General features: G+C 35.0%; 1 protein-coding gene and 2 pseudogenes across 2 annotated transcripts; all 3 read left to right on the top strand.

The window, feature by feature from the left end:
- Positions 1–6,066: 6,066 nt before the first annotated feature.
- Positions 6,067–9,247, top strand: LOC132800677 (receptor-like protein EIX2; annotated as a pseudogene).
- Positions 9,248–11,624: 2,377 nt separating this feature from the next.
- Positions 11,625–17,717, top strand: LOC132799309 (probable leucine-rich repeat receptor-like protein kinase At1g35710; annotated as a pseudogene).
- A 5,073-nt stretch (positions 17,718–22,790) lies between these two features.
- Positions 22,791–26,177, top strand: LOC132799177 (phenylacetaldehyde reductase-like). 2 transcript variants are annotated; one of them, XR_003057555.3, is made up of 7 exons: positions 22,791–23,054; positions 23,553–23,722; positions 23,821–24,012; positions 24,320–24,482; positions 24,684–24,870; positions 25,398–25,634; positions 25,787–26,177. XR_003057555.3 is itself a non-coding variant. In XM_016039826.4 (6 exons), exons 1-6 carry the CDS (start codon positions 22,937–22,939, stop codon positions 25,537–25,539), a joined length of 972 nt encoding a protein of 323 aa, XP_015895312.1. In that variant the 5' UTR covers positions 22,792–22,936; the 3' UTR covers positions 25,540–25,706. The 2 variants fall into 2 exon arrangements, 1 of the variants encoding a protein (XP_015895312.1); XM_016039826.4 differs by lacking the exon at positions 25,787–26,177 and having other exon boundaries at positions 22,792–23,054; positions 25,398–25,706.
- The last annotated feature ends 1,212 nt before the right edge of the window (positions 26,178–27,389 follow it).

The following is a 27,389-nucleotide window of genomic DNA, read 5'->3' as shown; positions in this document are numbered from 1 at the left end:
TAATTTTTTTTTTGGTTAAATAGTACTGGAAAAACTGAATAAAAAAAAACTTAAATATTAAATTATCTACTAGTCTTAAACTTTTTAAGACTATCTCCTTAATAATTATTGCAAGTAATTAATTTTTTTCTTTTTAAGTTTTTTAAGTATATTAAAATTGTGTAAACTATACTTAGATGAAGAATATTTTAAATTATGTTCTTTATAAAAGCTGTTTTTAGTGAGATAATAACAATATATATTAAAACTTAACAATATAAAATTAAAAACAATATAAAAATTTTGTTAATTTCTTATTTGAGCTAAGTTTACTAATTTCATTACTTTTCTTAACGTGTATTTCAAATTTCTTATTTTGTTTTTTTTATTTTGTTTTTTTAGGCCTATTTTAGGCTGTTTTACTAATTTACTTTTTTTTAATCATTACTAATTTACTTAAATGTTCTTTTTGCACATATAATCTTTTACTAATTTCTTATTTGTTTAATGGTTGGTTTCTTCAATGCGTTTCATTTTATGTTTTTTTTTTTTTTTTTTGTGTATATATTATTTTATAATAAAAGTATAGCTCCTTTCTTTCTGTTTTTTTTGTTTTTTTTTTTTTTTTTTTTTTTTTTTTTTGGTTTACATTTAATTTTTTTAAGGACATAGGGAAAGGAAGCAAATGAGAGACAGAAAGAGAGACACGCACGGCACTCCAACAAGAAGGAAGAGAACCTCGGGCAATTCCCGCATGATTCTCTTCACCCAACCGCCAAAAATTTCATATTTTTTTATTAACAAAGAGTACAGAGGGACTCAACCTTGCTTTACAAATAATATACATACACCCCTGACATTTTCTTATTTACACATCAATGAAAAGTCTTTTATTGTGTATAGAGGGAAGCCAAAGACCAGCTGTAATTACTACAGAAATAAAAAATGAAAATTATCAGCAAGACTATCATCCAAGTACATGTACAAGTGATTTACCAAAAAAAAAAAAATACATGTACATGTGCAGGTAAGCAAGTCTGTCATGGAAATATACATATCGTAAGATAAACAAAACCAAACGTAATGAGCAAAAATATAAAACTGATAAACTATTGAGGATAAACTGTAATGTCATGGCGGTAGGACTTTAAGCAAATGTCACATAGATCACCACTTACAGTTTTTGAACATGACTAACTAATAAATACGAGAATTTTATTTTTTGAGAGGTAAAAGATAGATCAATTGAGAATGAGGTACAAAACGACAAGAAAAATTATTTATACCTTTGCAAAGTAAGCATGCATTAGGCATGCTTGAATGTAACGTTCTCTCCTTGCCAACCAAAATGCAGACACTTTCTCTGGAGTTAAACAATCCCTATTCCATTCAGATGCCTTTCTGATCGTTACATTAGTTTCCCCATCCAAATTTGAAGTCAGAAACTGAGAATTAAGGAAGACGAGGTTGATTTAATCATGGAATACATCATATACTCTTAAGAATATTAAAAGAGAAAAAAGACAGAGGAAACTCAATGTGGTAGACACCATCCGGGGGATTTGGACTAACAAACCAGCAGGGAAGCCTGCAACCATTTGCAAGTATTTTATTCTTGTTTGGGAATATGAATAACAACCACTTGCAACATGACACAGTTGCAAGCACCATAGTTTTGGAAATCTTTGTAATGGTTCGAAAATTCTAGACCAGAATGCCAATATGCCCGAAAAGCACACATAACTAATGCAATAATGTCATAGTTAGCAGTTGGCAAAGAGCATAACCGTTTTCACATCTTAACATTCAGAGGAAAAACAGATATCATGTAAAGTCCGTTTAATTATGCCTCTTACACCTTTTTAAAATAATAAAAAATCAATTTTATTGTCAACTTTTATTTAAAATTATTTCTACATTAATAAACATTGAAAAATCTGATCATGTTTTGGAGGTTAACACAGTTACGTAACTTATGTTTAAAACATGGATGGAATCAGAGGTCCAAATGTTTTAGGATTTCAATACTACATAACTTTAGTTTTTAAACTTAAACTGATTCATAATAGTTTAAACTCATTCAATCAATAACAAGATACCAGCACAAGATGCAAATTATATTAGCTAATACTTGGTAATGTAAGGTCTTACTTGGATCATGCCAAGCCTTGTCAGATCCCATGCATTAGATGGTGTCTATTATAAACCCCAAGTGGCACCTTCTTTATGCATTTTCACCACCCCTTTTGAGTCACCCTGCTACTACCTTACCTAAAAATTCACATCATTTTTTACGAGTCACCTGCCAAATACCAAGAAGAATGAATTTCCTTTCAGATTACCACCTCATTGTGTTTTTTCTCCTTTAAGTCTTTAATTTTCTTTAGTTTTGCTCTCCTTTTTCTTTTCTTGTTTGTCCTAACTTCAATGACGTTACATTTGCTGTTGGGTCGTTTGTTAAATATTTTGTATACTTGAGTAACTATTTGAAGGATATTCAACATTGACTGGTGTTTTTAGAATTATATATTTGGACAGCAAGTAAAGCTTTGGAATTGGTGAAGAAAATATCTAAGTTTTGCTCCGACTTTGAAGAGAAATCCAGAAGGTTTGAGTGAATTTAGCAACCCATGCGCATGCTATAAAAAGGGAAGCTAGGGTGCCATGTAATGTGAGTTACTCATTGAGTAGAGTAGGCTCCTAGAGAGAGAGATCTCATGTTAGAGTTACTAAATAATGCGAAGTGTTTATGTGTTAGTGTCCCAAAGGTTATCATGTGTGTGGATCCCGCTGCATGTATGGATGTTTTATGCTGTGTCCATGTAATTGTTTTCTATAAGTCATTAATCTAATATAAATGATTTATTTTCCTCCTAACACTGTTCAAGTATTTTATGAAAAAATGACTTAAAGGGGAAACAACCAAATATACAAGCACACTTGGAAATGTAATTTTATTGTACAAACAAATCTAACAATTTTACTGCACAAACAAATCTAACAACATTTACTTCTCTGAGTTACATGCAAATCAAAATTGTCTAAATAATTAAATCACCCATCAGACTGAATCCAAAAGCAAAACCCATGTGTGAAAATTACATGATTTTATGTGATTTTCGAAACCATTACCTGGTAACCATGATCACCAGCAATCTCAATGATGCTTCTTCAGTTCAGTCACTCCCAAAACAATTACCCGGTAACCACAACCTGCAAGGATTCAATCAATAAAAAAAAATAAAAATAAAAACCAACCATCAGACCCCATAAAAAAGCAAAACCCATACATCGTAAATTACAAAACTATGTGATTTCCAAAACAATTATAACCAGCAATTCCAATGTTGGTTGTTCGAGTCAAACCCACAACCACAATTATAAAACAAGAAGAAAATTACAAGAAAAATATGCTAAAAATCAAGTTATTTTCTTTCCTTTTCAAAACCCAAACGGCAATTAAGAAAATTACTCACCTTTACCATTAAACATTTGGGAATCCTCTGATTTGTGCTTTCAAACACCTGCACACCAAAGACAAAGTAGAAGTTAAGATACACAGCAGAGAGTGAAAACAAAAAATAATAATAAACCCTAAAAAATGAGACAAAAGCCCTAAATAGTAATCAGAGGGTAAGAAAAAGTCTCTGTCTTGCCCAATTTCTCTGGGAACGCCGATTGATGGCGTCGCAGACACCTGCCGATCTCATCACCTTTTTCAACAATCTCTGTTCCTCTGTCTGACCCATTATTATTATTATTATTATTTTCCTTCCAGAGAAACAGAAGGGTTTCAGCATGAGAAGTTTCATAATGTAGAAATATAACAAGGGCTAAAAACCAGGGAAAGAAAATATTGCCGTTCCTAAATTCGAATTTTTCTTACCGTTGGTTTTTCAAAATTCAAATTATTGTCAATATTATTATTAATTTTCTCTCTCGCTTTCCTAGCCCAACTAGCATGAGGGTCAGCTGAAAATTGGGCTTGACTGATGGCCATTATATGCCTAATTTCAGCCCAATTTAGTAAAATTTTACATTTGGGATTTTTTCTTTCTTTCTCTTTTTTTTTTTTTTTTTTTTTGGGTGAAAAAGTTTACCTTTCTAATAAATGGAATATGAGGAGGAAGATCCCTTCACTTTATAATCTCCATATTATGCTGAACACAAATTAATATCAAAAATATTTTTTTATCAATTTAATTTTTCTTGTTTACAATACCCCTTATTTGTGATTTTCAAATAGATATTGATATAACCATTTTAATTTTTTTGGACGAACATTTCGAAAGTATGTTTCATAATTGTTTGTTTATATAAGAAAATTACATGTTTATAAAAATAAATAAACAATTAATACACAAATACTAAGTTTAGTGTTAAAACCTCTCAAATACTTAACGATACACAAATACTAAGTTTAGTGTTAAAACATCTCAAATACTAAGTTTAGTGGTGCAATTCATCTTTATTTAAGAAACCTCTCTAGCTTGCGCTAATCACTCTGTGAAATATAATTATTGATGTAAGCCTGTTTTGTGAAAAAAAAAAAAAAAATTTGCAAGAAAATTTGGCAAAATGAAACTGATGTTCAATATCTTTTATGCTAAATAAGTAATATATATATAAACTTGCTAGTAACAATTTTTGTTATTCTTTATTCTTTTCTGCATAAAAGCTGACAGAGAACTTCAAGCTACGGATAAAATATTTGACATCATGATCAGGTAGCAGACACAATAGCATTATCACTTGGAATTTTCTCAATGGCTTCCTTATTGACTTTGTCACCTAAAGTAAAATTGTCCAAGTGACAATGATGATGTTTTAGATGGTAGTGGTGACAGCTTCAATGTTGGATTCGGAATCTCTGCAGGATCCTTATTCATATTAGCAATGAGAAAATCTTTGAATGAAACCAACTTCAGTTAGTTGAACTGAAATACATGTGAGCCACATAAATATAATAATTAATTCTTTGATTTTCATGTTTTTGCAATAATTATAAAATCACAAGTTTAAGGGCTATCCTCTCCTTGATAATGCATTCTTTGTTGGGTTTGCTATGTGTATATGTAGGCTTTATTAATTTGTCTACCATTTTCACAGAGAGAGAGAGAGAGAGAGAAGGTTTTTGTATACTATTTTTATTTCATCTTCAGAGGAAAAAAAAAGACTTTGTATACTTTTTTTATTTTGATTATTTAAATAATCTGCTTAGCTTGAATTTTATTTCCAGAGTGCATTATAGCAAAATTATGACCTGTAGAAATAAAATAGTAATACACACTAAAATGAATCATTCAATTTTCAAAAATTTCAGAGATGCTTTATTGTGGTCTATTTATAAATTATAATTGGAAGGGGTTATGAAAACGAATAGTTTCATATATATGTTAAGTTTCAGAGATCATGAAAGGCAAAAGCTAGATGATTACGATCCAACCCAACTACTGAAGAAACACGCTTCAATTCTCTATTTGCCCTTTATTTTAATCGAATTAATATTGTGCCAATTTTCTCCCCCACAAATCACTATGTGGGGCTTTCAAATTTCATCTCTTTGCAGATAAAGAAAACAGAGAAAGCAGGATTGAAGAAACAAAAGGCATGAAAGAAGCAACAAATTCCAACCATATCCATAACTTCATTATTAAAGTGGGTCTTTTTGGTGGAATAGATTCCAGCAAATTTTCAAAAATGAAGCTGATGATCATTATATCTTACATTAAGCTAATGATATATATTACTGGCTTGTGGTCTTTTTTATTATAGTTTATTCTTTTATGCATAAAAGCAGGTAAAGACATTTTCTCAGTGGCCTCTTCATTCTCTTTTGGACAAGACCAGTTTGTCTTCAAAGTCGGTATTGAGTCTATACTACTATTAATTGTCATCATCACCGTGGAACAACAATGGAGGAACTAGCTTTTAACAATTTTATATTATCAGCACTAACTTTTTCATTCATAAATATATCCACTATTTAATTAAAAAGAAAACAATAATGTATAGAGCCAAGTACTATGTTAAATTGTTTATATATATTACATTGAATTCAAAGTTTCTTCATCCTCTTATAAAAAACGAAGCTTATATTGAGATTTTGTTTTTGGTGTGGCATAAATGTTGTACCTCATGGAAACAATTACATGGATTCCATTATTAACGTTACTGATTCTCTGCTTTATGGCACGAGAATTTCTTCCCAGAATTGATGCTGAGATGGTGAATTGCTTGGATTCAGACAAAGAAGCTCTTATGGACTTTAAGACTGACCTTCATGACCCTGAAAACCGGCTTTCTTCATGGAAGGGAAGCAACTGTTGTCAATGGCAAGGAATAAGCTGCAACAACACTACTGGAGCTGTTATTGCAGTTGATCTCCATAATCCACATGGTTCTTCTAGCAGGCATGACTTCTGGAGCCTCAGTGGAGAAATTAGACCTTCATTGACAAAACTGAAGTCCTTAAGACATTTGGACTTGAGTTTCAGCACATTCAATGACAATCTGATTCCTGAATTTTTTGGATATTTGAAAGATTTGCAATATCTAAACCTGTCAAATGCTGGGTTTAGTGGTGCACTTCCTCCAAATTTAGGAAACCTCTCTAGCTTGCAGTATCTTGATATCGAGTCGTTGGATTTACTTGTTCATAATCTTGAGTGGGCAACAGGTCTAGTTTCACTAAGGCATCTAATCATGAATGAAGTTAATCTTTCAATGGTAGGATCAAACTGGATTAGGACACTTAACAAACTCCCATTCTTAACTGAGTTGCATCTATCTTTCTGTAGTTTATCCGGTTCCATTCCACCTCTTACCTTTGTAAATATAACTTCTCTTGTTGTATTAGATCTTAATCTTAACACCTTCAATTCAAAAATACCTGATTGGCTTGTCAATATTAGCAGCGTTGTTACGTTGGATATAAGCAATAGTGACTTGTTTGGAAGAATTCCACTTGGTTTTGGCGAGTTGCCAAATTTGCAGTTTTTAAATCTTGCTGAGAATGACAATATCAGAGGAAATTGCAATAAATTGTTGATGGGACGATGGGAGAAGATAGAAGTAGTCAATTTATTTTCCAATAAACTACATGGGGAACTTCCCAGTTCCATTGGAAACATGACATTCCTCACTCTCTTTGATCTCAGAAAGAATAATATTGAGGGAGGGATTCCAAGATCCATTGGCAAACTTTGCAACCTGATGCTTTTTCATATGTCAAGTAATAACTTGACTGGAACTTTACCCGGGTTACTTGAAGTAACAGAAAATTGCCTTTCCAGGCGGCCACTACCCAGTTTGCAGTACTTGGATTTGTCGGACAACCACTTGGTTGGTAAGTTACCAGAGTGGTTGGGCCATCTTGAGTGTCTCGTACATCTTCATTTGTCCACTAATTCTTTATATGGTCCCATCCCAGATTCTTTAGGATTACTGCAAAACCTTGTTGATTTGTGGCTACAAAGGAATGAATTAAATGGGACACTCCCAGAAAGTTTAGGACAACTTCCTGAGTTGGATACCTTTGATGCTTCTTCCAATCATTTGATGGGTATAGTCACTGAAACCCATTTTTCAAAACAAGGCAAGCTAAGTTATTTAGCTCTGTCTTCAAATTCTTTCGCCTTGAATGTCAGCTCCAACTGGGTTCCCCCAATCCAACTCTTGTATCTTTTTATGCGTTCATGCCATTTGGGTCCTTCATTTCCTCATTGGCTTAAGTCACAAAAGGATATCAGGTATTTCGATTTGTCAAATGCTAGAATTTATGGTACCATACCCTTTTGGTTTTGGGAAGTTTTCCCTAATGCGGTACTGTTGAATGTTTCCTTTAATCACTTAGAATGTCAGCTACCAAGTTCATTACCATTTCCTAATTCTTAACCAGATATTGATTTGAGTTCAAACCTCTTCGAAGGTCCCATTAGTCTTCCAATTTTCAGGAGTGACTTACGTGATTTGTCCAATAATAGATTTTCTGGTCCTATGCCAAGTAACTTTGATGGTTCAGTTAGTTTTCTCTCTATTTCGAACAACCAGATAGATGGAGAAATCCCAGCTTCTATATGTAAGAGATTTGCCCAAGTCATTGATCTTTCAAATAACAGCTTAACAGGAAGTATTCCATCATGCAAAGGGGAAAGTTCAATGCTCCAGGTATTAGACCTCAGTAAGAACAATTTATCTGGGAATATTCCTGGATCCTTAGGTCAGCTAAGTATGCTTCAAACATTGCACCAAGATGACAACGAGTTCTCAGGAGAGCTCCCATCATCTTTCCAAAACTTATCAAGTTTGGAAACTCTGGATCTTGGAAACAACAGATTAATGGGTAGAATTCCACTATGGATTGGAGCAGGTTTCCAAAGTTTGAGGATTCTCATCTTGAGGTCGAATGCATTTTTTGGAGAACTTCCATCGGCGCTATCAAACTTAAGTTCGTTACAAGTCCTGGACTTGGCAGAAAATCAGTTGAATGGCAGCATTCCTGCTTGCCTTGGAGATTTCAAAGCTATGTCGGAAGTCCAAACCAATAACATTTATTTATTCTATGGGGCACTCAACTTACAATCGGTATCTATGATAATCAGCAAGTATTATGAAGAAAATGTTGTTTTGACTATGAAAGGCCAGTCTCGAATATTCAACAAGATCCTCAACCTTGTAGTTTGCTTAGATCTCTCAGGAAATAATTTGACTGGAGATCTTCCTGGAGAAATAACAAAATTATTGGGATTAGTTTTTTTGAACTTGTCCAGAAATCATATTAGTGGACACATTCCCAAGAGGATTCCGGAGTTGAAGCAATTGTCATCACTTGATCTCTCAAGTAATAAGTTCACAGGTGCTATTCCTCAAAGTATGGCATCACTCTCATCTTTGGGCTACATGAATTTGTCAAACAAGAACTTCTCAGGTAGGATCCCTTACAAGGATCATTTGACAACTTTTGAAGCATCCTCTTTTGCTGGAAACCCAGGACTTTGCGGTGATCCACTTACTTTAAAATGTCCAGGCGATGATCCGGATAAGTATACTACAAGTGGTGAGTCTGGTGACAGCTTTGTTGATAAGTGGTTTTACTTCGAGTATTGGATTGGGATTTGCGGCTGGAATTCTGATAATGGCAATGAGAAAATCTTGGAGTGTTTTCTACTTTGATGTTGCAGATGATGTTGTTGAAAGGATTCTATATCTGTGGTTGAAAGATAGAACCATACAACAGAGGACAAGAAGGCATCACCAGGGAAGATAGAGTTTCTTGATTATCAGGCTACAGAAAGAAGGGCGATCTCTGTATTCAGATTTTCCTTCAATTACTGGAAGCTTAAAGAGCTATGCATATAACTTCCTCTTGCTTGAATGAACAAATAAATCTTTTATTTACTTTGAAGATGATCATTCAAACCAAAAAGACTTGGTTTTGGGTGACAACTCTGTATTTTGTTTTTGCAATTTAAAATTTTGCATCTGCTTCACAGAAAAAAAAAAAAAAATCAATATCTCAATAAAAGCAGAGGAGTATAAAATTGTATGATAACTATATCTATATATTGGTGTCCCAAAAATAAATTGGAGTATATGTACACAAGCCTGACTAGAATTTTGTAGTCCAACAAATTTTCTATCTCTGTTTAGACTTCAGAGATAACTGGCCTTACAAACAGCTATTTTTGATGGGCTACAGAGTGAGTGCAAGTACAGAGTGCCTGATAAAAAAAATAAATAAATATAATTTGCCAGTTTAAGCATTCGTTAGCATGTTATGATCATTCCCTTAACAATACTAGTATATATCAGGTGTTGACATACTTTGTGTTACTTATAAAACCACAAGTTTAAGGACTAACTAGTTTTTTTTTCCCCTTAATAATGTGTTTTTACTTGGATTTACTATGGTAGTATATAGGCTCTGTTACTTTGTCAACCATTCTCAATACCACTTTTATTCATTTATTTAAATTAAAATCTGCTTAGGTCTAATTTTCGTTTCCAAAATAAATTTATACGGATTATGTTATTCTACCAGGTGAAAGTAGAAATTAAGTATTTATTAGTTAACATGGATGATGGATATAAATATATATATATATATATAGCTTTAGATCAATCATTTTTTAAACATTTCCACATATGTTGAACCATGACAGATTGTAATTGAAGGGGGTGGAAAGGAATAGTTTTTTATGTTAAGCTCCGGCCATGACAAGTAAAACATAGACGATTATGGCCCAACAACTAAAAAAACAATTTTCAAACGTCATAGTATAAACTACAGAATGGTTTAAAGGGTCCATTTAATTACCTTTTATTTTAATCAAATGCTGTAACGTCATGTCCCACTAAATCACTCTGTGGAATGTCATTATTAAAGTAAGCCTGCTTTGTGGAATGAAATTGCAAACAATTTGCAAAAATGAAGCTGATCATTATTATCTATATTAAACAAGTAATATATAGTCTTTCTTGTATTCTGCATAAAAGCTGGCAGGGAACTTTGTCACCAAGAAAGCTAAGAATAAAAAAATTTACACCGATATCAGATAGACTCAATTGCATTATGGCTTCCTTATTGATTTGGTAAGAAGATATGATAATAGAAGATCGTCTGAGTTCTACTCCACCTACTGTAAATTGTCTAGGTGATGATGATGATGATGTTCTACATAATATTGGTTACATCTTTAGTGTTGGATTGGGAATTTCAGTAGGATTTTCTAGTTCCTTATTCATATTGGGAATGATAGAATCTTTGAATGAAGCCTATAAAATCTTTGAGCGAAGCGTACTTCAGTTTTATATTATATCAAAGACTTAAGCCATTGAAAATAAAAAAGCCTACTATAGAATGCTTTAAAGGTTTCTTTTTTGTACCTTTTATTTTAATCAAATGCTATGCCCATTTTCTTCTACTAAATCACTCTGTGGGGCTTTCCAAATCTATATTCCATTTGCAGAGAAAGAAAAACAGAGAAAGCAGGTTTGAAAAATCAAAAGGGTATTAAGGATGCAACCAATTCCAACTATATGCCAAATGTCATTATTAAAGTAAAAGCCTTTTGTGGAATAAACTGCAACAAATTTTTGAAAAACGAAGCTGATGATCATTATTAGATTTAGTTGTAGTCTTTTTGTATAGTTTATCATTTTCTGCCCAGAATCTGGCAGAAACCACTCACCAACAGAGCTAAGAAAAAGAAAAGGAAGCGATTTCCTCATTGGCTTGGAAAAAGAACCTGCTTGTCAACAAATTCATAACGGGTTAATACTATTTGTCATCACCACGTAATACCGAAAGTGAATTGATCGGAACAACAGAGGAGAACATAGTTTTTAAAGGTTTCTGATGGAGTTAGTTAGAGACAATGCTTTTGGCAATTTTAAATTATTAATCACCACTAACTTTATCATGGATAAATACAGCCACTACTTCACATTGCTTTATATGTTACTTTGAATGCAAAGTTTCTTCTTCCTCTTCACCAAAACACCTTTTTTTTTTTTTTTTTTTTTTTTTTTTTTACATAAAGGTTGTTCCTATGATGGGAACAGTTGCGGGGCTTCCATTAATGTTACCGATTCTCTGCTTTATAATTATAGGAGAATTTCTTCCTAACACTGATGCTAAGTTGATGAATTGCTTGGAGTCAGACCGAGAAGCTCTTATTGACTTCAAGAATGGACTTCATGATCCTGAAAACCGGCTTTCTTCATGGGAGGGAAGCAACTGCTGTCAGTGGTGGGGAATAAGCTGTGAGAACACTACTGGAGCTGTTATTTCAGTGGATCTCCATAATCCATATCGAGAAGCTGAAGCTGGTTTGGATTCTTCTGGCAGGTATGCATTCTGGAACATTAGTGGGGAAATTAGATCTTCATTGACAAAACTCAAGTCCTTGAGACATTTAGACTTGAGTTTCAACACATTCGATGACAACCCAATTCCTGAATTTTTTGGATCTTTGAAAAATTTGCAATATCTAAACCTCTCAAATGCAGGGTTTAGTGGTGCAGTTCCTCCAAATTTAGGAAACCTCTCTAGCTTGCTATATTTTGATTTGAAGGACTCTAGGAGATTACATGTTGATAATCTTGAATGGGTAACAGGCCTTATATCTCTAAAGCATCTTGTGATGAATGAAGTTGATCTTTCAATGGCAGGATCAGACTGGATTAGGACACTGAACAAGCTTCCATCGTTAACTGAGTTGCATCTATCTAGTTGTATGTTATCTGCTCCCATCCCACCTCTCACCTTTGTAAATTTAACTTCTCTCGCTGTCCTAGATCTCAGTTACAACTCCTTAAATTCAAAAATACCTGATTGGCTTGTCAATATTAGCAACCTCGTTTCCTTGGATTTAACATTAAATAACTTTTATGGAAGAATTCCACTTGGTTTTAGTGACCTCCCTAATTTGCAGATTTTAGTTCTTAATAGTAACTACAAGCTTACAGCAAGTTGCCATCAATTGTTTAGAGGAAGGTGGGAGATGATAAGAGTTCTTAATTTAGCAGGCAATAAACTTCATGGGAAACTTCCTGCTTCCATTGGAAACCTGACATTTCTCACTGACCTAGCCCTTGGTGCCAACAATGTCAGGACCCGTTCAAAATTCCTCACCGGAACCCTAGACAACCCCTGATCCAAGGGAAACCCTACCGGACCCTCCAATGGAAAATTTGGCAGAACCTCCCCTAAGGGTTGGACTTACCAACAATTTCCTGCACTGAAAACACACTTCTATATACATCCTCTTATTACTCCCACGTTACTGCAATATAATTCCACAAATTTACAGCACTCCAAATGAATAACAGTAAATCAGTGCATAAATAACAACTACATGTCCAATACAGTATACAGAGCATTATACAAATAAATGTAGAATTAATACAATGACAGATGAAGCAATACAAGATGAAGAGAAAAAAGGAAAGAAATGCTTCTTGGACTTCTGGTAATGAACTGAGACGTCAGGCTTGCCCCGAACAATCAACGTCTCCCAACCTGGACCTAGGGGAACGAAATTTTAAAAATATGAGATGCTAATCATCTCAGTGAGTGACCCTAACTACTGTACAATTATAATATTAATAATAATTATAGTACACTTGATTAATTAAGAATATAAAAATAAATAGATAATAATTAATTGAAGATAATATTTCTCTCAAAACTCTCACCATTCACTCGGTTGGAAAAGTTCCCCTTTTAAAACATTTTCGCAAAACCCGATTATTCTTATGCCCAAAAATTAAGGAATCGTTAATTTAATAAATAATAATTAAATAATCCAAATATAAATAAAATGTAATAAAACACAATAAATAATTTTAGAACACTTTAGGGTTTGAAATTTCTATCCGAAAATTTATACTTGACGCACTACACCATATACCAGTGATGCTCTCCGATACTCAGCGTCCCGAGCACCGACTGGCGGAGGGATTAAAGAGAGAAACTTGCATACGGTCGCTTCGGCGTCCCGACAGCGCCGCTGCTGAAACCGTCATCCCGGCCACAGAGGGGGGCAGCTATGGCCAATATCAAACTTGCCTACCCTCGGTCCAATGGCAACTCACAGGAGACATAAAACTTGCACGCTAATCCACATATACAGCCAGAACACCAATACTGTATGAGTGCGTCTAAAACCAATTATTAAATTTATTATTAAAGTACCAATTTTCCAAAATTCACCGTGGGAATTACACCATTTTTCAAATTCACAATCCCACATTTTCCTTTAACATTTCCGGTATAAAACCACCGATAACAATATACAAATAATTTTTCTCGTATCACAAAGTCCACCAATTAATATTTCACGGGCATAATTATAAAATTTGAAGCCACCAATTTAAACAAATATTTTCCTTGAAATATTTAAACCAATCATGCCCAAAAATAATATTAAAATCTAGATATAATTAATTAATGAAAATACCTTGCTCATGCGTAATAAATACAATTAAATCACAATAATAATAATCGAAAATTTCTTAATAACCCAAACTTCCGTTTAGCACCAATGGGTATATATATATATAAAATAATATTTTTTCCACAATTATATTTAAATTCCACCACATGAGCATAATTCTAGATACCAAATTAACACCAAATAAATATAATTAATCACCCCAAAATAGTTTTAAATGTGGATCACTCACCTGGAACACGCAATTAACCCACGATCCACCATAGGACCAATTCGTCAATCCACACGTGCTCCTAAAATAACAATTCACACACAGTCAAATAAAATAATATTTTATTTGGGTAAATAATACCCGGTACCCCGGGGGTTAAACACAAACGTTAACCAAAATTGATGAGTAATATACCGAATCAAAGCTTGAGTGACGAGGATTATGAATCCGGTCTTACTTCCCGGAGATCGGACCGGTGGTGGCCGAAATCTTGCCAGAAAGCTCTTGGCCTTTAGAGCCTTGATTCTCCCAAACCGTCACGAATTGGAGGAAAAGGATACCGGATCTGGGTTCAGGGGGTCGGAATTAGTGGGGAAGGACCGGCGGTGCAACTGGGTACTTGCCAGAATAGTGATTTCTTCGGTGAGCCGTCGAGGTCACCGGCAACCGTCGCCTGCGGCGGCTCGTCCGGTGGCCGATGGCTGAGATTTTTGGGAGTTTTATAGATTGAATAAAGAGGGTTCCAACGGGACCGGCAATGAGGCAAACAGAGGCCGGATGGCGAAGAGATTTGGGTTTGAAGATTTTCGGCCCCTCGCCGAAAAATACTCCGATCTCGGCACGTCGGAGGTCCGGTAACCGTGAAATTTGGTGGGCCGGCCGGAAATGAGGAGATGGTGAGGGTTGGCTGGCGCGTGTGGGCTGAAAATGGCCAAAAATGGGTCATACGGCAGTGGCCGGTGGTGGAGGGGAAAAATCGCCGTCGCCAGAAAACGCTCCGATCCGGGCGCATCTCCGGTCGGTTGGCCGTGAAATTTTAGGGGTTGGCCGGGAATGGAGAGGTGCTCTTGCCTGGCTGGCGCGTGTGGCAAGATTCAGCCGGAAAAGTTTGCAACTCCGGCGGCCGGTGGTTTTTTCTCTCCCTCTCTCTCCTCTCTCTCTTTCTCTCCCCTCCCCCGCCGTTTTGCCAAAATAAAAGCCACCGTGGGTGACACTATTCATCCACATGGACCTCTCAGATGTCGACACGTGGCATCAATGTTTACTTAAGCCAGATATATTAAAATATTACGGTATTCGAAAAACTTCACATGTCCATAACTTTTTAACCAGGTGTCCAATTTAAGCGTGCCATTAGTCTATGAACTCGTATCGACGAGTACTTTACAACCATACAAAAGTCAAAGCAAAATTCTACAACCATAAAAAGTCAACTCCCAGCACCTTTTGGACAGTTTGAATCTCGACTTGTTTTGCTTATAACTTTCAAACTGTAGCTCCGTTTTCAACGTGCTACTAGTCTACAAATTCGTGCCAACGTGTACTTCGTAACGGTACCTCAGTTAACCTAGAATTCCATCCAAGTCAGAAAGTCAACTTTTGACCCTTGGTCAATGGTCAACGGTCAAAGTCAACAGTCAACGGTCAACCTTGGTCAAAGTTGGAAAATTTCCGTTGTACTTTAGGATGGGGTGTTACAAACAATGTTGAGGGTGAGATTCCAAGCTCAATTGGAAAACTCTGCAACTTAATGTATTTTAGTATATCAGATAATAACTTGACTGGAACCTTACCAGAATTCCATCAAGGCATAGAAAACTGCCTTTCTGAAAGTCTATTGCGCTTGAAATTGTCACAAAATCACTTGTTAGGTAGCTTACCACAATGGCTTGGTCATCTTAAGAATCTTGTCCATCTTGATTTGTCGAATAACTTTCTATATGGTCTTATACCAGATTCTTTAGGATCACTACAAAAATCTTTCTGTTCTGTGGCTAAATGGGAATGAATTGAATGGTCCCCTCCCAGAAAGTTTGGGACAACTTTCTAAGCTGTCTTCTTTGGATGTTTCTTCCAATCAATTGACGGGTATGGTTACTGAAACACATTTTTCAAATCTCAGTAAGCTAAAATATTTATGCCTATCTTCAAACTCTTTCACCATGAATATTAGATCCAATTGGGTTCGGACATTCCAAGTCTGGCGTCTTGACATACATTTTATGCCATTTAGGTCCTTCGTTTCCTGCATGGCTTAACTCACAAAAGGAAATCAATGATTTGGATTTGTCAGATGCTAACATTTCTGGCTCCATTCCAAACTGGTTTTGGGACATTCCTCTAAGCTATCATCGTTGAATATTTCTTACAATCGATTAGAAGGTCATCTGCCAAGTCTTCTAAACTTGGCATCAAACGCAGTGGTTGATGTCAGCTCAAACCTCTTCAAAGGGTCCATTCCTCTTCCAAGTGACGATTTTTACTTTCTCGATGTATCCAAAATTAAACTTTCTGGTACTATTCCATATAACATTAGTGGTTCCCTAATTTTCCTCTCGATTTCCGACAACCAAATAACTGGAGAAATCCCAGCTTCTATAAGCAACAATCCTAGTCTTCAAGTCATTGATCTTTCCAATAACAACCTAATAGGAAGTATTCCATCAGTCTTTGTGAATTGTTTTTACATTAAAGCACTGGACCTTAGTAAAAACAATTTATCTGGAAGTATCCCTGTTGACTTAGGCTTCTTAAGTATGCTTCAAACATTGCACCTAAATGACAACAACCTCTCTGGAGAGATCCCATCATCTTTCCAAAACTTAGCAAGTTTGGAGACGTTGGATCTTGGAAACAACAGATTAACAGGTACAATTCCAGCATGGATTGGGAAAGGTCTTGAAGGACTAAGAATTCTCAGATTGAGAGGCAATGCATTTTCGGGAGAACTTCCACCGGTGCTATCAAATTTAAGTTCAATGCAAGTCCTGGACCTGGCAGAAAATCGGTTCCAAGGTAGCATACCAGCTAGCTTTGGAGATTTCAAAGCTATAACACGAGTCCAAAACATAAACCGCCATCTACTCTATGGGATGTTTGGAAAACTTTATGAAGAAAACTTGGTTGTGAATATGAAAGACCAGTCTTTGATTTTCAGCAAGATCCCCTCCCTTGTAGTCAACATGGATCTCTCTGGAAATAATTTGAGTGGAGATCTTCCAAAAGAGATAACAAAATTGTCGGGTTTAGTGTTTCTAAATTTGTCAAGAAACCGTATCAGTGGACACATTCCAGAGAGCATTTCAAAGTTGAAGCAATTGTCATCACTTGATCTCTCAAGTAATAAGCTCTCAGGTTCTATTCCTCGAAGTTTGGCATCACTCTTATTTTTGGGGTTCCTGATTTTGTCAAACAATAACTTCTCTGGTAGGATCCCTTATACAGATCATATGACAACTTTTGATGCACCCCTTTTTGCTGGAAACATTGGCCTTTGTGGTATTCCACTTGATGTAAAATGTCCAAGTGATGATGAAGATGATGTTGATCCAGAAAAGGGATTGAATACTTCGAAGAATAGTAGAAGTGGTGACACTTCTACCGATAAGTGGTTTTACTTGAGTGTTGGATTGGGATTTGCAGTAGGAATTCTTGTTCCTTATCTGGTAATCGCGATGAAAAGGTCTTGGAGTGTAGCATACTTCAATGCTGTTGAGAAAGTTGTAGATAGAATACTATTCCTGTGGTTGAAGTATAGAACTAGACAGCAGAGGAACCAAAGAAGATGAGAGTATGCTTTCTTTCTTCACTTTGTTATCTTGAAATGCATACTCTGCTTTCTTTGTCACTAGTTTATGTCAACTCATGTTACTCATGTTACTTGTCAAGTTCCCTTTTCACCTAATAGCTCTTATAATTTCATTTATAAATTGTATTATGTTTATTTGACTCTGTTTCTCATCTATTAACCGTCACTTCTGTATCTATATTTCAATCTTCAAAGTATTGTTTTCCTAGTTTATAATTATTATTTATTTTTCTATTTTTATGTAGAAGGGAGAGGGAAGTATGTACTGTATTATATTGGAAAATCTCAATTTTTATGCAAGTACAAATTGTGAAGGTTCAGTGATATGATAGAGCTCTAAGGAAAAGGTTGTTGTTCCTCATGACTTCAAGATGGGAAAGTGAGAAGCCTCACCAAGTATCCAGAGGAGAAAGCAGTATGAGTTTAGGACACTGTTGATAGCCTAAAGGAATAAGATAATGTGATATATATATATATATATATATATATTCTGTTGTTTCTCTATCCCAACCTCGTTGTAATTTGTTATTATAAAATAGAAACAGAAAAAATGTGAATAATGGGATATTTTATTATGCTTCTGTACATTAGGTTTTATAACCTTTTCTAGGATACATAATAGGTAATAAATCCCCTAATTCTAAATATAAATAAAATAAAATAAAACTGATTCCTAAATATCTGTACAGCTCATAACTACCTAAAAAAAAAAAAAAAACACATAATCAAACACATATGTACAAAATCTTCCAACACTCCCCCTCAAGCTGGCATGAATATATCACTCATGGCAAGCTTGCTAACTAAGTTCTCATACTGCCCTCTAGGAATTCCTTTGGTAAGAACATCCGCTACTTGGCTCATGGTGGGTATGTAAGACATACATATCACACCGCTGTCTATCTTCTCCTTGATGAAATGTTTATCCACTTCTACATGTTTTGTTCTATCTTGTAGAACTGGATTATGAGCTATGGAAATAGCTGCCTTATTATCACAATAGACTTTAATAGGTGCTGGTGTAGGAATCTTCAATTCTTCTAGGAGTCTTTTGATCCATAACACTTCACAAAACGTATGTGCAACAGAGCGGAATTCTGCCTCTGCACTACTCCTTGCTACAACATTCTGTTTTTTGCTTCTCCAAGTGACCAAATTCCCTCCTATCAAAGTGCAGTAGCTTGAGGTAGATCTTGTATCATTTATATCACCTGCCCAATCTGCATCTGTGTAGGCTTCAACTTGGAGATGACCCTTACTTTTGAACAAAAGTTCTTTTCCCGGAGTTCCTTTTAGATATCTCAAAATCCTGATCACAGCTTCAAAATGAGTAGATCCAGGTGAATGCATAAATTGACTTACTAGACTACTGCAAAAGCTATATCAGGTCTTGTGTGCAATAAATAGATTAGCCTTCCCACTAGTCTTTGATAGCGTTCTCGATCAACCACCTCAGTTGTTGTTGCTGCTTTTAGCTTCACATTTGGGTCTATTGGAGTTTCTGTAGCTTTACAACCTGTCATCCCTGTCTCTTTGAGCAAATCAAGAATGTATTTTCGTAGGTTGATGAAAATTCCCTCCTTGGACCTTGTAAACTCCATCCCTAGAAAATACCTAAGCTTTTCGAGGTCTTTAATGTCAAATTCAACCTCAAGCTTATTCTTCAGCTTGTTAATCTCGAACAGATCATTTCCAGTTATTATAATATCATCTACATACACTATCAAAACCGCTATCTTACCCTCGGTGGAGTTCTTGAAAAATAAAGTATGATCAGCTTGGCTTTGTGAGAATCCGTGCCTCCTTACTACATCCTTAAATCGTTCAAACCAAGCTCTTGGTGATTGTTTCAACTCATATAAGGATTTTTTTAAACTGCAAACTTTGCCTCTTCCAAGACTTTCTTCAAATCCGGGTGGTAGGTCCATATATATTTCTTCCTTTAGGTCTCCGTTCAAGATCTTGTAGAGTTATCCGAGATGTGGGAAAAAGGTTTTCAGAATCTGTAAAGGTGTTTCATATTTGAAATCTTTAGATGGCATTCTATTTATTAGATAACAAGCAGTTAGGATTGCATTTCCCCATAGATATTTAGGTACATTCATAGAAAACATGATGGCTCTAGCTACCTCAAGAAGATGTCTATTTTTTCTTTCAGTAATTCCATTCTGTTGTGGTGTATCACGACAAGTTGATTGATGAATAATACATTTTTGGGTCAGAAATGCTCCTAAATATTTATTAAAGTATTTAGTCCCATTATCTGATCTTAAAATACTAATCTTGGTTTGAAATTGATTTTCAATCATTAGGAAAAATTCTTTAAATCTTTGTTCAACCTCTGATTTCTTTTCCAACAAGTAAACCCAACACACTCTTGTATGGTCATCAATAAAAGTTACAAACCATTTTTTGCCAGAAAGTGTAGTAACCTTAGAAGGACCCCAAACATCACTATGAAACAAATAAAATGGTTTTGAAGCAAGATAAGATTTTATTGGAAATGAAACTCGATGATCTTTAGCCAAATGACAAGACTCACAATGAAGTTTCGAACAATCAATTCCTTTAAATAATTTAGGAAATAAATATTTAAGATATGGAAAACTAGGATATCCTAATCTTTTATGCCATAATATAACTTGATCATAGACAGGGTTTGAACTAGTACTACTTAGGCCATGAACTTTTTTATTACCAGTAGCGGTTTCATCAAAGTAGTAGAGCCCATTTATCTTTCTAGCAGTTCCAATCATCTTCCCCGAGTTCTGGTCCTGAAAAATACAAATGGAAGGAAAGAAGAGAATGGAGCAATTAGTATCTTTAGATAGTTTGTTGACAGAAAGAAGACTGCAGGCAAGTTTTGGAACATGTAAAACAGATTTTAGAGTAATTTTTTCAGAAATTTTAATGTTTCCTTTTCCTGCAATAGATGACAAACTACCTTCAACTATTCTCACTTTATCAATACCAGAACAAGGATAATAGGAACTGAACAGGTTAGAGTAACTTGTTATATGATCAGAGGCCCCTGAATCTATGATCCAAGGATATGATTTTCCTAGAACTGAGAGTGCCAAAGAATTGCTACCTGTTTGTGCCATAGAACCGACAGGAGTATTAAGTGATGAATAAGATTTTAGAAGTTTAAGAAGATGATCTAGTTGTTCTTTACTGAATGGAGATGATTCTGCGTCGTTTGCTAAGGGTAAACGCTGTTTACCAGATTTGCTCATCCTTCCGATGGGTGGTCTACCGTGCAACTTGTAGCAATTCTCTCGAGTATGGCGAGGTTTCCCATAGTAATCACAGCGTAGGTTATACTTGTCTCCAACCCGCTGATTTTGGAATGACTTTCGACTGACTTGGGCTTTGGATATAATTAGGGCTGATCCTTCCACAGGTTCGGTTGTACTTGCAGTCTTCTTCACTAGCATCACTTGTCTCCGGCTCTCTTCTCTACGTACTTTTGCAAAGATGTCACCAATTGGGGGCAAAGGGTTCCTTCCAATAATCCGGCCACGAACCTCATCAAATTCAACATTTAAACCTGCAAGAAACTTGAAGACTCGGCCAACATTCACCATCTTCTTGTAGTAATTGCAGTCATCGGGTGACTTCCACTCATAATCATTGAATAAATCTAGGTCCTGCCAAATTCTCTTAAGAGAATTAAAATATTTAGTCACAGAGTCCTCACCTTGGCGAATATCTCCAAGTTGTAGAGTTAATTCATAAACTTGGGATTGATTCTCTAAATCTGAGTACATTTGTGAGACATTATCCCATAATTCCTTGGCTGTAGAATAGCAGAGATAATTTGCCCCTATCTCTTCAGCCATAGAATTAACCAACCATGTCATTACCATGGAGTTTTCAGCATCCCAAATAGCATAGGCTAAATCATTCACATTGGGCTTCTTTGTGTCTCCTGTGATATAGCCAATTTTCCCTCTTCCTCTGATATACATTCGAACAGATTGTGACCACCGGAGAAAATTGTCACCATTTAGTCGGATTGTAGTGATCTAAAAAGGGTGATTTTCAGGTAAATTCCGGGCAATCTGAGGCTCAGATTGAGAAGATTGGGGCTGAAAATTGGATGTGATTTCGGACATTTTTAGTGCAGAAACGCAGAAAGTACTATTTACGCGAGGAACTGTTCACATGGGGTTATTGTTCATGTATGATTACTGTTTACGTAGGTATTGTTCATGGCACCACACTTTTTCACAGATAGGTTTAACCTGCTCTGATACCATATAAAATAGAAACAAAAAAAAATATGAATAATGAGATATTTTATTATGCTTCTGTACATTAGGTTTTATAACCTTTTCTAGGATACATAATAGATAATAAATCCCTTTAATTCTAAATATAAATAAAATAAAATAAAACTGATTTCTAAATATCTGTACAGCTCATAACTATTTTAAAAAAAAAAAACACATAATCAAACACATATGTACAGAATCTTCCAACAGTTATTTTATATAGCTTATGTTCAAATCACTATAGCACGAAATGATAAGCAATTTTTTAAGCTTATGGAATTTATGTTTACTCGTTTGCCAATGATACTTGGTTGTGGAATATGCTCTTCTTACTATTTTCATGAGACATTAAGAGAGAAAGGTGGTGACATTTTAAAACTTAAAAAAGCAGTTCATTAAATTTTCAAAATTAAAAGAAATGAATTATATTTAAATCAAATTTTAAGGGGGGTAATACCGTATATTCCCTTTTATAAATGCTATATATTCTTGACCAAAACTTTGACAAAATGGTCCAAAGCTGAGCAAGGTAGTGATTACTACACGTAGTAAAATTTAGGAAAAGACAAGTGTAAAACTGTCAGATGGGAACGTTTTTACTTATTTTGTCAAATGGACTTTTCCTACTGAACAAAAAAAGAAAAAGATAAAAATTCAGTTGATTAATATATATATATATATATATATATTACCAAATTCAATAATTATGATTCCAATACGGATGGGAATATTTATCTTAAAAAAAAAGAACAAGAAAATTCGTACTAAAATTTAAGTAGGTGATCTGTTCTGTTCGGACAATAATGACCATTTACATCGTATCTTTTCTTTCTTAAGTACAACATCTGGTCAACCCATCTTCGACAGACTTTGACAAAATGGTCCAGACCAGACAGAGCAAAGCATAGAGAGCAGAGTAATCATGGATGGAGAGCAAAAAGTGGTGTGTGTAACAGGAGCTTCCGGTTACATAGCTTCGTGGGTGGTGAAGCTCTTACTGGAACGTGGATACACTGTCAAAGCTTCTGTTCGAGACCCTAGTTGGTTTTCTTTACTCTTCCTTTTTTATTGGCTTCTTCAGATTTATATCAATTAGTCTCGTAAATAGTTTTTTATTCCATATCCTGGGTTTTGATTGTTTGTTGTTTATTGTTAGGAAAAAAATGTAAAACAAAATAAAACCCAGAATATAAAATCTGAGGAAATGTTGGTCTTGTGGTTTTGTAGTCAAATCCTTGTTTTGGGTGATGAAAAAAATAAATAAATAAATAAATAAACAAAAACCTTAAAAATAATATTGTCTCTTTTTTTTTTTTTTTCTTTTTTCCTCCCCAATTTGATGGAGTTGAGAGTTGAAATTGATTGAGGTTTTTATGTTTTGATAATAGCTTGTCAAAGGGTATAGTATTCTGTATGTTGAAACATAAAGAAAGCACATGGAAATGAATGGCTTGACTGCGAGCAAGTTCTAATTACACATGTTTATTGCATATGAAATCTCAGTTTTTAACTCCTGATTCTGTATATGTATGTCATAGATGATCCAAAGAAGACAGAACACTTGCTTTCACTCAATGGAGCTAAGGAAAGACTACATTTGTTTAAAGCTGATTTATTGGATGAAGGAGCTTTTGATGCTTTAGTTGATGGCTGTGAAGGCGTTTTCCATACAGCATCCCCTGTAACCTTTTCAGTCAATGATCCACAGGTTAATTCTTTGACTGCAATGCCCTAAACATTTTTTTTTTTCCCTGGGTTTTCGTTAGTCCATTACTTATATAATTATGCATAATTTTGTAATTTCAGGCAGAGCTAATTGACCCTGCAGTGAAGGGAACATTAAACGTTCTGAGATCATGTGCAAAAGCCCCTTCTGTAAAGCGAGTGGTTGTGACATCTTCCATGGCTTCAGTTGGATTCAATGGAAAACCTCTGGGCCCTGACGTGGTAATTGATGAGACATGGTTTTCAGATCCTGCATATTGTGAGCAGATGAAGGTGTGTACTATATCAATATGGGCTAAGCTTTTATTATCTCTTTCTAAGTTTATCAATTTACTTCCACAGAATAGCTTATATAAACTTCTTTTCAGACACCATTTATGCAAAATTTATAGCACTACTATTTATACTACGATGATGAGTTTAGTAAAAACAGCATAGAATATAAAGCCATCATTTCTATTTATATCTATTTTTTAGTTCTTTTTTATTGTTAGCAAGGATATAGTAACAGAGAAGTAAAGGAAATCATGCGTCAATTTTCCTATATGTTTATTGTGCTGTATATATTTTTCTTTTCCAGCTTTGGTATATGGTTTCAAAAACTCTAGCTGAAGAGGCTGCTTGGAAATTTGCAAAAGAAAATGGGATTGACTTAATCACACTACATCCAGGACTTGTGATTGGTCCTCTCTTACAGCCAACCGTTAACTTCTCTGTGGAGCCTATTCTGAATCTTACAACTGGTACCCTGTTGCAACTAATCCTTTTTCTTGCATGAGTTGAGGCATCATCACTTTTCTTGATACAGCTGATGTATAGATATATATATATATATATATATAGATAGATACTTTGACCTTTCTAGAGTTCCTGAACTTTAGACATTGACGGCTGGTGGAACCTTGTTTTCCATTTCTGCTATTTTCTTGTTCTTTTGGGTGCAGGAGCTCAAACCTTTCCCAACATAGTTTATAGATTTGTTGATGTTAGAGATGTTGCATATGCACATATTCAAGCATTTGAAGTTCCTTCTGCCAGTGGAAGATATTGTTTATCTGGACGAGTTGCACACATGATTGAGGTTTTGAAGATTTTGAAAGAACTCTACCCTTCCTTGGACCTTCCAGAAAAGTAAGTTTCCATTTGCAAGTATTAAGAGTCATGCTTCTATGGTGCATTTCGCAAATGCAATCAAGCTTTACCTATTTGCCTTATTAGTTTTTGTCAGTTCATGGTCATTTTTTGTGGTAAATATAATGTGTTTCTACTTGGTTGTGATTGTGTTTTTCTATGCTAAGGCTCCAAGTATACTAATCTACTGTCATACAGTTTTGTCCCTGGTGTGTATTCAGAATTTTGCGTTACTTGCCATATATTAAATGGATGACTAGCATTGAAAGAGAGAAAGATAATGAGACACAAAAATAAACTCACAGAAACACAATTCCAATACTTTCCATGCTTTATTGGGTTTTGCAATCACCAAGCAGTCTTGGTGGTTGCTCAAACGATTTCATGTTTCATTATAATGTATATTGGATTTCTTTCCTCACATATTAGGTCAAAATTCTCTATCTGTTATTCTTCTTTACAATGAAATTTGCTGATATGCAATAAACTTTGAAGTAGAAAAAAATTCTGTTTTTCATTAATTTCAGGTGTGAAGATGACAAGCCCTTCATGCTCTACGAAGTATCCAAGGAGAAAGCAAAAAGTTTGGGTGTGAATTTCATTCCTTTGGAAGTGAGTCTTAAGGACACCGTTGAAAGTCTAAAGGAGAAGGGTTTCATTAATGCTTAGATCAACGTCTTTGAACAAGATGTGTTGGAAAACAATAACAAGTAGATCATATCTTGTTTTGTTACCCCAGTCTGCTGTAATTTGTTAACAGAAAGGTAATTTGAACCTGTTTTCTAGCATCCTTGTTACTCTCAAATTATTTAATTTGTCTCCAATGTTCTTTATAATTTAGCTTCGTTTTAAGTTTTTCAGTAAAAGTGGGAGTTTCTTATCATCTACAAGCCGTGTATCACTGTTGCAATAACAGGTTGGTACAAGTTTTCAGCTTTATGGAACTTGATTTTAGCCCCATGAATGCCTGTGGAAACTGAGAAGTTCAACCATGTTAGCTTCACTGCATGGAGTACAAAATAATCTGAACTTCCAGCTTTTTAGGAAAATCCAAATGCATCAGTCTAGGAAGCATGGAGAAGTGCTTAAAACTTTGTTTACTTCAAATCTGAGGTATTATTGGAAGTACTTGAGTGGGCCATGAAAGATTCTTCATTTAGTCTTTTCCCTCCATCTCTTAGGAGCTAAATAAACTGAAAATCTGATTTCGAAGAAGGAAACACCATTTCCGTGGGGCTACACACCATCACTACCCTGTTCTTAAATAACTTGTATTTTTGCATTTAGCTAGAAGTGGTGAAATTCTTACCTCGACTATTAGACATATGGTATGATATGGTATGAGTTGAGTTCTTGCATATGTTAAGATCTTATTTTCCTGTCACCAAGCTAAGGAATTTGCAAACACTGAAACTATCATGCTGCAGTTGTTTACAAGAATTCCCAAGAGACTTCAAGAAGTTAGTCAATCTCAGACATCTTGAGAATGATCTATGTGATGGTTTGATTTATATCCCACATGGACCGGGAGAATTAACTAACCTCAAGACTTTTAAGAAATTTCACGTTGGATTTCTGCAAAACATAAAAATAAAAATAAAAATTTAAAAATTTCATATTGGGACAACCCCATTGGTTCTACCCTTAGCTGCAAAATAGTAAGGAGGATGCGCTTAATGAACTGGCTATTAGAAAAATTAAGACATGGAAAAGATGATAGCATGGCATATAAGAATGCAAAAATAAAGGAAAAATAAGATGTTAGTCATTTGTCATTTTGGCCACATAGAAGTGATGATGCTGATGCAAATGGGGCTGTTGATTATGAAATTACATTGGAAAGCCTGCAACCACACTAAATCTGAAATGCATTGAGTTATTGCTCTGGTTTTACACCTCCAAGTCAGTCTCCTTCGACTTACAAGACTTGTCACATTCGTCTTGGTAGGATGTAAGAAATGCCAAAATTTGTTGCCACCGAATCAACTTCTTTGTCTAAGTCCTTGAAGTTGTTTGACTTGCATTCTTTGAAGTATATTTCAAACAACATTTGGCATCACCAACAGCGCTACTATCAAACTTAGAAAAACGTCCAGCTTCGAGACTTGCCTAATCCAAAGGGATGGTGGAAGGATCGTCTAGGTACTGGATGGTGAAGACTGAAGAAGTTGATAGCTGTTGTTTACCTTCATTTTCTTGTCTTTCTGATCTAATTTTCAGGGACTGCCCCAAATTGACTTCCATGCCACTTTACCCATATCAGTAAGATCTTGGGTTAAAATAACACTTGCTGCCTTTCAAACAAACAATGCTAATAAGTATAGTAAGCGTCTCCTCTCTCAAATTTGAAGCATATTGAGATTTCTAGCATTGAGGATGAACAATCTCTTCCAGATGGGCTAAAGGTGCCTCTCTTTTCTCAAATCCCTGTGGATTCATTATTGTCCAAAATTAAAGTACTTGTCTCCTAATATTCAACATCTATGAATTAAGAATTGCCGAGAGATTGCTGACCTAGA

This window comes from Ziziphus jujuba, chromosome 2, assembly GCF_031755915.1.
Source record: "Ziziphus jujuba cultivar Dongzao chromosome 2, ASM3175591v1".
Lineage (NCBI taxonomy): Eukaryota > Viridiplantae > Streptophyta > Magnoliopsida > Rosales > Rhamnaceae > Ziziphus > Ziziphus jujuba.
This window is presented reverse-complemented; position numbering and strand designations above follow the sequence as displayed.